Genomic DNA, 13,039 nt, shown 5'->3' with positions numbered 1-13,039 from the left:
CACCCGCACCTGGAGGGAGCTCCTGGTGCGAGCAGCCATATTGGTCAGAGCACATGTGCATAACACTCTTCTGACGTCACAGGCATGCACATAATTGTAATTGGAAATAGGTTCCGAATAAGAAAAATGTGCACCCTGGGCATCTCAGGGGCACAGTTTTGTGTCCTGCAGTACTTGAGTCCTGCAGAATGGAAAATAACTCCTTACATACAGAAAGTCATATTACCACATGTAATAAAAGGCACAATGTTTGTCCAAGGGGCAGAAACCCATAGTAACCAATGAGGTTTGCTTTTAACCAAGTGACCAGTAAATGCTTCCCTGTTATTGGCTGCTATGGGTGACAAGACCTATTGCAAACTTAGCAATCTTTGTTACATAATCATGATAAGTTTATTTTTATTCAAGACTTACTCTTAGGGGCATCTCAAAATGTGAGAGTAGAGCTCACCACAGAAAAACTCACCCAATTTCTATTCTTTCCTATGGGATTTTTAGAAAAGTGTTTATGAAAATAGTGAACTTTCACCCTTTGATATATATGCTTTTAATAGGAATAAATTGAAAGTATGTGAGTTTGTCCACTTACCACAGCAACATTCTTCCTTCTGTATAATAGATGTGAAAAATAAGGGGCATATTTATCAAGGATCGAATTTCGAATTGGAAAAACATCGAAATTCAAAATAAAAAAAAAAACAGCCGAAATTGAGGTCAGTTTCCGATCGAATAGGTCTGTATTCGGCCAAATTCAAATTGTACAAATCGAAGGAATAGCGAATTTGATCTAATTCTATTCAAAGTTTTTCCCAAAATAACCTTCGATTTTTCAAAGTTCACCAGTTGGCTCCAAATCGGTTCTAGGAGGTCCGCCATAGGCTAAAACAGCAATTCGTCACGTTTTAGATGGCGAATGGTCAAAGTCGAATTTTTAAAGAGACATGATAAATTTCGATTTTTGAATTTATTTCAAATACAAATCGAATTTGGACTATTCCCCAGTCAAAGTACACAAAAAATAGCTCGAAATTCAAATTTTTTTCAATCAAAAATTCACCTCACCTCGTTGTTAAATCTGCCCCTAAGTGTAAACAATATAAAACAATTTAAAATAATCTAGTTTGAACTTAAATTACTATATTTTGCATGTCTTTGTGTTTCTGCCAGCTTTTTTATGTCCCAGTGGAAACAATGCACAATGTTATCTCTGCAATCTGTAATGTACATTTTAGCACTCCTTTGCACTGTGCTGGCATGATTATATTTTATGATGCATTTCTGCTATGAAGTCCTTTTCTTTTTCTGCTTCCTTTAAAACGCTTTTAGTTGTCTTTCTTTCTTTTTTTCTCACCTTTCCCTTTTAATGTTCCTATTGCTGTTCTTGCATCCTACACTGCTTTCTGCCTCTGGTTCTAGCCCACAATCCTCTAGAGACTTCTGTGCCCTGTCTAGCAACCCGCATGTCGGATGATGATCTCCGAGTGCGACGCAGCCCCAGCATGGGATTGCTCAGTAAGTGTTGGAGAATTGGGGAGTGGGAAAGTATGCCGAATGGGGGTGGTGGTTATTGTTTCTGAGAAAGTATACAAAATCTTCTTTTGCCCTGAATAATAACTAATTAATAATAATAATAATAAATAATTAAATAATAATTATGCAAACATGCTTGTACTACATTCCAAAGTTAGTTACAAAAGTACTTGCATCTATACAAAGGGGGTTATATAATAAAAGGCACTAAGTTTGCATAGGGGCAGTAACTCATAGCAACCAATCATCCTGTAGCATTTACTGGTCACCTGTTTAAATGCAAACATCTCATTGGTCGCTATGGGTTACTGTTTCCGGTCAAACTTAGTGCCTTATATTACATATGGGGGTAAGAGTATTGTTTATTGTGTATTACTTTACATTTACATTAGCATGCAGAAAAGCTAACACTCCAGGTCAATATGTTTCATGTCCTGCTGTACCCTAAACCATGGGCTTGCCTAGGTATAGGTGCCCAGACACAAAGAATGCTTTGGTGAATATACATGAAGCTAAATTTAACTTGTTTGGTTATTAATTTAAATTGTGTGACAGCCCAAAACTAATTTTTCTATCTAAAGATCCAACTGAAGAAAAAGTAGCTTATACGTGCATAGGTTCTACTAACATACTTGTAACTGTATCATAATTTCAACACAGGTTCGCTTAAGCCATTTCCTTTAATTATGTACATACTTATGTGGTCTTTACTTCTCCTAGATTTTCAAACAAAGTTATACTTGTACTTTAAAATGTAGTGCACTGACAGACAGCTTTAGACTGGCGAATATCAGGGATATCAGGAAAACTCCCGTGGGTCCCAGGTGTCAGTGGGCTCTTTTGCTTCTAACCATTTGGCCAACTTCATGGCCTTTCCTTATTTATTTATGGGAAAAATGCTTAATAATGGAAGAGTATAGTAAATAGATATAAAAGACACAGCGAATAAAGAGGTTGAATGAGAAGAGGAGGAATAATAGTGGGCCCACAGTCTAAGTTTTTTAGGTGGGCCCCTGGCATCCCAGTCCGACACTGCATACAATAGGGCTCATTTACTACCATAGGTGCTAAATTGCATAAGTGCAGTTGCCACTAGCAACCAATCAGTGCTTAGCTTTAAACAGTGTGCTGCTAGCTAGAACATTAAAGAAAATATTTTGTTGGTTAAAATGGGTAAATGCACTTGCTACAATTTAGCAATAATGTTCATAAATCAGCACGGATTTTATCCACTGGGTAAAATAATGCATTTTGTGCAAAAATACGGTGTTCTTTTCTTTCCAAGATAAAAAATTACAAGATCAGATCCAATAAATACAGTATATAACAGCAGGAATATAGAAGAACATGGTTACACAGTAAATGCAGATGCACAGGGCAAAAACCACTGGAGGTATATCTCGATTCTCTTCTGTATCTCTGTACTGATTTACTGTTGTAATATTTACCATGGAATAAATATGTGGGTTTGTATTTCATTTTCAAAAGGTTTCCAACTGCATGTTTCAGTTATTCCAACTTACTATATAAAGGCTTGAAACATTTTTTCTTATTCAGTTGATTTACACATTTATAATTATAATTCTGTATATTGCCATAATTTATTTCCCTAATGTATATTCTAAGGCATAAGAGGGGGAGTAACTTAAATGAAAGCAGCCCAGTATGTTTAGATATAATAACTGCCTGGGTGGCTTTATACCTAGCAAATAATGTATTTCTGGTTTCTTTGAGTACAGTCATTACCGGTGACTTATTTTTTTTTTTATCAAGAAAGCTTTGTGTTCTCTTTTATGCAGAGGAGTTCGGTTATACACAGACAAGTGATTCAGGATATAAAATTACTCACTTGAGGGATTGGGAGGGGGGGTCACTTCATATCACATTTCCAAGTGGTGATTTTATTTGACAGGGTCCTAAATATGTACCAGTGTGTATATTCTGAAGGCTATACACACTATTACTTTAATGGGTTCCCTGTCTTGCTATTGTCCAATGCTATCACAGTAAACATAAAAAGTAATACAAAGTAATCGCATTAGAGTGTATTTCCAGAGTAGTGTTTAATGTAAATATATTTAGTAGAGTTGCCACAGTCTGAAGGCAGGAAACATGGAGATGATATCACAAAAAGAATAGGAAAGATAATTGCTACTGAAAGGGAATCTTTTAACTGGATTCCATAAAGATTGCTGCTATGCTTTCCATTGGTGACTCTAGGCAGTTACATAGGTAAAGTGACACCTAAAAGCTCTCAGAGTAAAATTAAAATTTGGATTTGATATAAAAGGCTTAAGTGTAGATATACAGTTACTTAAAGCTAAATCTGGGCATACACTGACTGATTAAAGCTGAAAAGTCAGTCCTTCAAGGCTGTGTCTACAACAGTGTATTTATACGGTCCTCACTGATGGCTTCCAGTAGTAGTATGATTCAGTCATTGGAACGATTTGATCTAACATTATTAAAGGGGTAGTTCACCTCTAACTTTCAGTTAACTTTCAGTATGATGCAGAAATATGAAATTCTTAAACAGTTTTTTATTTTTTATAAAGCTTCATTTTTCTTTTTTTAATGGCTCCCTAGTTTGAAATTTTGCCATGTATTTGGTTTCTAGGGTCCGGTTTACTTTTTTTAAACTTTTTTAAGGTGACTATGACTAAGCGCCGGAAGGTGCGAAACGCGTAAGGTGGGATATGTGGGGTGGTATGTACTGAATACTTTTTAAATGTGAAATTCAATAAATTATTCTTATTTTTACTCTAAAAGGCCTTGGGATATATATCTTTTTTGATATAAACTTATTTGGATTTGACTGCCTTGGAACTGGGGCTGGTCCCTTTGGCCATGCTGAATAGCTGTATGGACTCCCGATTTTTCAATAGATATATGCTTCCTGTATAGTTACATCACTGGAAATGTGAAAACTATAAAAAATGAAAACTATTTGAAAAGCGTCTACGAATATGGTATATTATATAGTTAACGTACCCTTAAGTGTCACGGCATGCTGAGATCTGTAATCCGGAAACATATTCCTCATATTTCGACCAATAATGACCAAGTCACCTTGGCTTAATTTTCTGATCTATATTAGTTTTAACCATATACTGTACATATACAGTTATTAATAATATATATATATATATATATATATATATAACCTGCATTGTGACTCATACAAAGCTAAGAAAGTATTAGTTTACCTCTAGGGCATTTTAGTCAAATGTATCACTTTCAAAACATGACATATTTGTTGTAATTTTGTAGGCAGTCCAACAATGGCCCATAGAAACTTGACATCTTCCAGTCTGAATGATATCTCTGACAAGCCTGACAAAGACCAGGTGAGTGCATATTTTTGGTTTGCTTATATAACCACATTGATGGTAATCATTTTGAAATCTCTGTCCATGTATGATCACTTAGAATGAATGTTTTCTTTTTAACTTATTTAAATTGTTAAAGGGGTTGTTCACCTTATAGTATGATGTAGAGAGTAGTATTCCAAGACACTTTGCAATTGGTTTTCATTTTTTATTATTTTTTAGTTATTTTGCTTTTTATTCAACAGCTCTCTAGTTCGCAATTTCAGAAATCTGGTTGCTAGGGCCTAAATTACCGTAGAAACCATGCATTGATTTGAATAAGAGACTGGACTATGAATAGAAGATGACCTGAATAGAAAGATGAGCATTTAAAAGTAGCAATAACAATAGATTTGTTGCCTTACAGAAAATTTGTTTTTCAGATGGGGTCAGTGACCCCCATTTAAAAACTGGAAAGAATCAGAAGAAGAAGAAAAATAATTCAAAAACTGTAAATAATGAATACCAATTGAAAAGTTGCTTAGAAATGGCCACTCTATAACATGCTAAAAGGTGAACCACCTCTTTAACCCTTTCAATTCAAATCACTAAGTATATGCAGTAAATTACATGCAATGTCCTGACTGTGCTGTAAAGCTTATGCTCCAATTGGAACGAAGCAGAAATATATAGGGGACTTCCATTTTTGGCTAAGACTAGTCACAGTCCAAGGCATTGCTGATATATTCTGAGTAAGGGGTCAACACTGAACCTCAGTATTGGGATGGCCAGAATGTATCAACTGAGATAAAAGGGAATGTGTAGGTGCACTACAGGCAGATACCACCTTTGTATTGTAGCTAAAAATCAATAAAAGCTTAGCCCCTTTTGTAGGCATAGATTTGCCTATTTTTAAGCGAGGCCAGTGCCCACTTATGTGTGACTTTCATAGCTGGACTACAACTTCAATATTTCTAATACTGTCTATTAAAGACTGGAGACATACTATGCCATTTGTAATATGGTGCAACATGCTTTATGTACACAGCTGGGGAAGAAGAGCATTCCAGGTGTACAGATTTTATCTTTGGGATCTGTTATATATATATATATATATATATATATATATATATATATATATATATATATAACAATGTACTGTATATATAATAATATGTATAATATAATAACATATAACATTTAGAATTGCTACTCAAAAATAAAAGGTTGTGTTCATTAAATATGCAGTGCCCAACTTATTAGGATGGTAGATCTCTGTTTTTTTTTAATATCCCCCTGTATGACATATAATATAAATAGCTTAGGGTCACATGGGGTCATGATGAATGTTGCAGGTATGATTGGGGAGTAAGAGATTTCAGCTTCAGAGAGAGAAAGAAGCAGCTGTTGAATGACTGCTTTCTGTAATATGATTATAAATACTAAGCAACATAGGCCTGTTCTGCAGCAAAAGACAGAGGGAAGAACTGGTATAATCAAATGGAATTATGAGCAAACCAATAAGTGGCATTTGCTTCTGAGACAAAAAGGGCATTTCTGGTACAATATCATTAATGGCAGGATGCAGAGAAACAGTTCAGAACATCATTAAAATTACAGAAGAAATAACTGCATCGTCGTTAGTGAGCAGAGTTATGTATAATTCACATACATCAGCATTGTATCTGTACATCAAAGGACAGAGAATTATCAAACTAGGGTATCCAGAGGGATTGCCAGTTATTTTGCGTTAACACATGCAGTATTGTCTAAACAATGTTATTGACAGTAAACTGTTTAATGAGCTGACACATTTATAAAAACATGCTGTAGAAAAAAAGCATGAATTGAGAAGAATGTTTAGTCCAGGTAATGGAATTAATGGAAGAAATTATACAAATATACCCAGTGTTGCCAGAATTGACACAATTCAGTGCTGCTTTACACAAGGGGGAAGAATTATGTTTTTATTGTAAAAGTCTGGAAGGTTTCCCCATTGCAGTATTCCATACCAACAATTAGCATGACCTAGACTGTTGATTGAATACAAATGTCTGATATGTTCCTGTGAGTTACAGGGCTCGGAAATATATGCATCTTTTGTTAACAGATATATGGGGGAATGCAATATTGGTCACTAACGCAAAAATCTTTCGCAATTTGTTCGTAATGCAAATAAATGTTCGCAAAGTGAACAGTTTTGCCTTTGTGAACTATTTGCCCCTCACACAACAGTAGGACAACGATTGTGAATTTTATAGTTTGCACAGTGTATGTAATAAAAACTTCTTAATGGAAAAGTTGTTAAGTTTGCTCTAAAAGTTTCAAGCAGGTGTTAAAGTTTCGGAAATCGCAATTAATATTCACAATGCAATAAAAGCATAATTAAGAATATTACATTGCAACATGCCAATATATATTCACAAATTTGATCTCTTTGCAAATGTTATTACATGTCTCCCTTTATCTTTCAAATTCATAAAATTTGCATTTACACTCAAAAAGATATCATTATAAATGTCCTAAACCTTAAAGTGGTCTTATATAAATAATTGGATTATTCCTGTGCAGTAAATGTACACGAGAAGGATTTGGTGCAATACTAACTAACCTAAAATCTGAGATATGTTGGAAACCTGGGATTTTTTTTGTCCCTATTGATCACAGGTCCTGGGTTGAAAACCATGCCTCTGCTTCTTTAAGGGGCAGATTTATCAAGGGTCGAATTTCGAAGTAATGGGAGTTTTTTGAACTCCCATAACTTTGAAATCCGAATAAAAAAGACCAACCGAAAAAAAAAATCAACTTTTTTTTTCCAGGTAAATGGGCTGTATTCGATCGTTCGAATCGAAGTAAGATCAAATTCGAAGTATTTTCAAAAAAAAACATTGATTTTTCAAAAGTCCACCAATTGACTCCATATGGGTTCTAGGATGTCCCCCACAGGCTAAAACAGCAATTCGGCAGGTCTTAGATGGTGAATGGTCGAAGTTTTAAAGAGACAGTACATGATAAATTTGGATTTTCACATTTTTTTCAAATTGAAATCAAATTTGAACTATTCCCAAGTCGAAGTACACAAAAATAGCTTGAAATTCTAATTTTTTTACTTCGAATTTTCACTTCAACCCTTGAAAAATCTGCCCCTAAATTTATATATTTTATACCTTGTTGAAGATCAAATTAATGAAAAACCTTTAATCTTGGCCTGTACTGAATAAACTAAACATAAAGGTGTGCTCATTTTATTCATTATTCACAGTGCACCAAGGCTATATTATATTATATGTACTCCTAAACCCTAGGAAATTAAGTTACAGGCATCTGTACATAACATTTTGTGCTACTTCCCTTGCAAGTAAATAATAAATCCTGCAATTATTACTTCTTTTTTACACAGCCTACACATTAGCAGAGTTATTTAAGATACATTGTTGGTTAAAGAGCTTTCCTGTATAGATCCTTGCCCCCTAATTTTAATAAATGATAGGAGACATGCAAACACAGCATTGCCTTATTTTATAGCTGTTGTTGTTTCAAAAGAAAATTGCAAATAACATTGAGTTCTCAGAATGAGCCCATTACTTTAGCTCTCTTGTCTCCAGTACATAATTCAACTGTTCTTAAACAGCTCCCCTGCAAACAATGTCACTGTATTCTTTCACATTACTTTCATTATCCTGCTGACAAAAGCCATTCTCATTAGTACTTAGTATTCTATTAAACACAGCCAGTCATATCTGAACATTTGCAAAGTGAAGGCCAAGTGGGTCGGTTCTTATTTATACAATGGTGTTTGCGCTCTAGAAACTTAATTTATGGTTTTTGTTAAGTAGGGTGCATTTTTTTTATAATGTTAGAGAATGATTCAGAAGAAAGTGTTCTCTACAGTTACTAATGCAAGCACAAAAGTCAAACAAATTAAACCGATCTAGAAAGTTCCATTGATAAACATACAGTTTATGCCCCTTTGTGTGAGATATAAGTGGAACTGCTGTATGATATCATAACCCAGTGGGCAATTAGTTCTTGAATATGAATGTCTGCCTTTTTTTGCAGGCTCAAGTCCATTGTATTTCTGTTTCTTGTAAAAGTTTTTTTCTCCTTCCTCTTGTACCGCAATAGTTTTTAGTCTTAATTGTATTCATATTAGGCGGCTGATTTATCAAAATGGGAGATTAGAGCTCACCACAGAAAAGCTCACTCATTCTCTATTCATTCCTATTGTAATATTAGAACTATATTTATCAATGAGTGAAAGTTGGAGTTCACCATTTAATAGATACAATTCTAGAAATACCATAGGAATCAATAGAAATAGATATGTATATATGTATACATGCTCCATGAAGATCTCCTGATGTAGTAGATTGTGGAGGATTATTTTATCAAATTTTCCATATGTATTTTATTGGCTTAACCGAATAAATGCCAAAGACATCTTGAATGCAACATGTTGAAAAATGAAAAAAAGACATATGTTTGACTAGAACTGTATGGCAACATCTCTATTTATGGCTTTACTAATTTTAGAGACAGTAATTGATGCAATTCAATTTATATTGACCTACTTTAATGTACTTCATTTAAACTGATATCTGAGCGTATTATTACAGTGATGATATCAGAAAGCCATTACATTAAGAAGAAATATACAGATGAAGAAAGCCTAGCTCAAACAGTTTGGATACTTATTATCATTATTACTATTAAAACATATGGAGAAAGTGAAAATATTTTCCGCAGTGCTGTACAAATAGATGGGCATATATATATATACATATCTAATACTGACCAATTCCGTCCTGTCATTTATTGACAGGGGATCTAAACCCTCCTATATGTATCCTACTTCTCAGTCTTGTTCTATTAGCAAAATGCAGTTAAAGGAAAAGTGAAATGTGAGCCACCTTACTGCTGTCTTAAATATGTGCATTATTTTGTAACATTAGCTTCGTTTAATTATACTGTAAGACATCAGAAGGGAGGATATCATTGGCATAACTACTGAGTGGGTTGACAGGGGACCAGCCAGGAGGGGGTTGGTGGGTGACCCATTATTTATGCAAAATCATTGGTGGGGGCCTCAGCCCAGTTAGTTATGCCACTGGAGGGCTCTCAGTTGTTAATTGTTCTATCATAGATTCCAGATTTATTTGCAGGGACAAATCACAGAGCTTTAATTTTATTTGAGGATTTTTTCGCATTTCAATAGTGCCACTACAGAGGTATTATGGAACAATATTGCTTTAAGAATACAACTACTACGTCTCCCAGCATGCTTTAACCCTGCTCAGACATGCAAAGTCCACAGCCTTTCTCCACTGTAATAACCGGGGGTTCAGTTTTCCACTGTTCACTGTGGGTCTATCCCTTTATAACAGTTTGCATAAAATAAGAACCACCAGACAACTATACATTTCTACAAAATGCCAGAGCAGATGGTACATTTAAGAAGTCATTGGATCTGTTTCAAGAAATGCCAACTAACCTTGTGACAGAGTGGGAATAATTTTAAAATAAATAACAGTAAGTGATGTTGTGGCTAGGTATGTCACTTTACATCTATGGATATGTGTTGTTTAAAGACTGCAAAACTCTTGTAGATCAAACATTTAAGACATAGATCTGTAACTGCTGTCTTCATTCATACAGGAAATAACCCCAAGGGTTTTGTTATGTGAGTAACCCTTTTGAATTATAAATAAGGTTCAAGACCAGAGAGACAGGTGTTCTGCCCTGGGATTACCCCATGGTATGCCAACAGGACTAGGGTTGTCACATTTTCTGGAAAAAGTGTCAGCCCTATGTTGTCAGCTTTTCTTCTCTATTAATAACATTTTCTTAAAATTGAATGCTGATTGGTTTAAGAGTCCTGGAAAAATCCAGGCACTGCTTCTTGTTTTCAGAAATATTTTTCAAATGGGTGGATATTCTCAGCTAAAGATACAATAAAATACCTTAAATAATTCTTTAAAGTTATGGCAAATGCAAACTCTTCTTTGTGTGGGCTATTTCTGATGGTATCAAGGTCACATACACACTTCACTCCAGAAAACATTCTTTTTTTATTTTATTTTTTGGAACATAATTGTTTATACATCTGTTTAAAAAACAACCCCAGTTAAGTACATTTTTAGTAGAACCAAGGACTAAAAAAAGAATATGGTATGAAATACTGTATTTTATTGAATTGTACTACCAAGCCAAAAGACTAGGAATAACATCACGGTTAACAACCATCTAAAATCATCAACACATTAGCAGAAATCAATGTTTAGAATCTCATGCTATAGGTCTAATTATTAATCAATTCTTATGCAGAAGACACTGCCTTCTCTGCTGCCATGTAATGTGAATATGAATAAATTACTAATCAGCCTTTTGTAATGAATATATATTGATCTCATGTTAGTGACAGCAACCCAGAGCATGTTCTTTGAATTGGAAGAAAAGAAGATGGAAACTACTGCGTGCTTCTTTAGAGGAACATACCCTGATTCTATAGGGTTGTGGTGGCCTTTGACTGGTACAAAAGCCAAAAACATAAGCAGTAGTATTTGTAACATAATTCTTTGTTGAACTTTGTTACGTGTACAGGGCCCTGTAATAGTATGTTTTGTTATGGGGTTGACAAAGGCCTTGTGCCTTTGCAGTAAACCCAATGTAGGACCTGCAAGAGACGCCATGCCTGTGCCCATCCCCGTCATATTACTCAGCAATTTAGCTGGTAAGGCACAACCAATGCCGTGAGCTGCAAATAGTTGCCTTCTGCTTATAAAACTCCTGTCCCTTATAACAAACATGTAATGTATAGTAGTAGTACAAAGCATACTATAAAAATATAGGTAGCATTGTGGACCATTTACTGGTGGCATTGCAATGTTGTACTGCATTTTTGTGTATAAAGATGAACATTTTTCATGGAAGATACATATATTTTTCTTAAGAAATTAGATTTATAAGAAATATTTTACCCCTTTAAAGGGGTGGTTCACCTTCAGGTTCACTTTTAGTATGTTATAGAATGGCTAATTCTAAGCAACTTTTCAATTGGTCTTCATTATTTTTTTCCCCATATAGTTTATGAATTATTTGTCGCCTTCTCCTGACTAGCTTTCAAAAGGGCGTCTAAAAACAAATTCTCTCTAAAGCTACACATTTATTGCTACTTTTTATTACTTATCTTTCTGTTCCGACTCTCCCCTATTAATATTCCATATTCTCATTCAAATCAATGCACGGTTGCTGGGTAATTTGGACCCTAGAAAACAGATTGCTGACACTGAAAACTGGAGAGCTACCGATAAAAAAGCTAAATTACTCAAAAAACGCATAATAAATAATGATAACTAATTGCAAATTGTGTCAGAATATCGCTCTCTACATCATACTAAAAGTTAACTTTAAGGTGAACAACCCCTTTAAGACAAATCACATTTGACTTACATATGCTCTGTAACAGAATGCACCCTGTGATCTTTTATATGGTTACTGAACTCCCTGATGATTAATTACCCTTTATATTTTATTGGGCTTAGGATTCCTTATGTACAGTATACAATGGGCTAGACAGTACATGTCATATCTTTTTTGATGTCTTTTAGCTAAAGAACAAATTCATGAAAAAGATACCAAGAGACGCAGAAGCATCGAATGTACTTGTAGGGGAAGTGGATTTTCTGGAAAACCCTTTTATTGCTTTTGTCCGGTTGCAACAATCAGTTATGTTTGGTGCCCTGACAGAAGTTCCTGTACCTACCAGGTATACTTTTTTTTTTAAAGACATTTGGGATACAGTACATTGAAAGCATGATAATACGTTTGACCCATGGATTATCTGTAAAATATACACTCATTATACACAGAGCCATGAATATCCTATAAAGTATCTCCTTATAAATAGTGCTGAATCCTGCTGAAAAAGGCCAAATCCTGCCCAAATACTGAACCAAAACTTGGTGCACCCATATAAATAATAATATGTCCCTTGTTAAAAAAATATGAGAATATTAAAAGTAACCTCAGTGTTTCATAACTTGTGTAAGCACTCTTTGGTGACTCCTTATATTTTATATACAGCAGAGGCTACATTATTCCCTGTATAATAGTACTCCATAGCCTTAATAATTGGTGCTTAGTGATGTTATATGTGTAACATGACTGCCTGAAACTTAGAAAAGAACATTTACAGACCATTT

At 34.6% G+C, this 13,039-nt stretch overlaps 1 protein-coding gene across 6 annotated transcripts in view; it reads left to right on the top strand.

The window, feature by feature from the left end:
• Positions 1-13,039, top strand: part of slc4a4.S (solute carrier family 4 member 4 S homeolog) — a 127,870-nt gene that overhangs the window by 78,180 nt on the left and 36,651 nt on the right. For 4 of the 6 annotated variants that reach the window (XM_018243458.2, XM_018243457.2, XM_018243461.2 and 1 more), the window contains exons 7-8: positions 4,801-4,877; positions 12,446-12,603. In XM_018243458.2, coding sequence (XP_018098947.1) covers positions 4,801-4,877; positions 12,446-12,603 — 235 coding nt within the window. Of the gene's footprint in view, positions 1-1,416; positions 1,513-4,800; positions 4,878-12,445; positions 12,604-13,039 lie in introns of all 6 variants that reach the window. The other 2 variants (XM_041579709.1, XM_041579710.1) reach the window with 1 other exon arrangement.

The sequence above is a fragment of the Xenopus laevis genome, chromosome 1S, assembly GCF_017654675.1.
Source record: "Xenopus laevis strain J_2021 chromosome 1S, Xenopus_laevis_v10.1, whole genome shotgun sequence".
In the NCBI taxonomy this organism is placed as follows: domain Eukaryota; kingdom Metazoa; phylum Chordata; class Amphibia; order Anura; family Pipidae; genus Xenopus; species Xenopus laevis.
The sequence above is the reverse complement of the archived record's forward strand: the minus strand, read 5'-3'. Positions and strand labels throughout refer to the sequence as shown.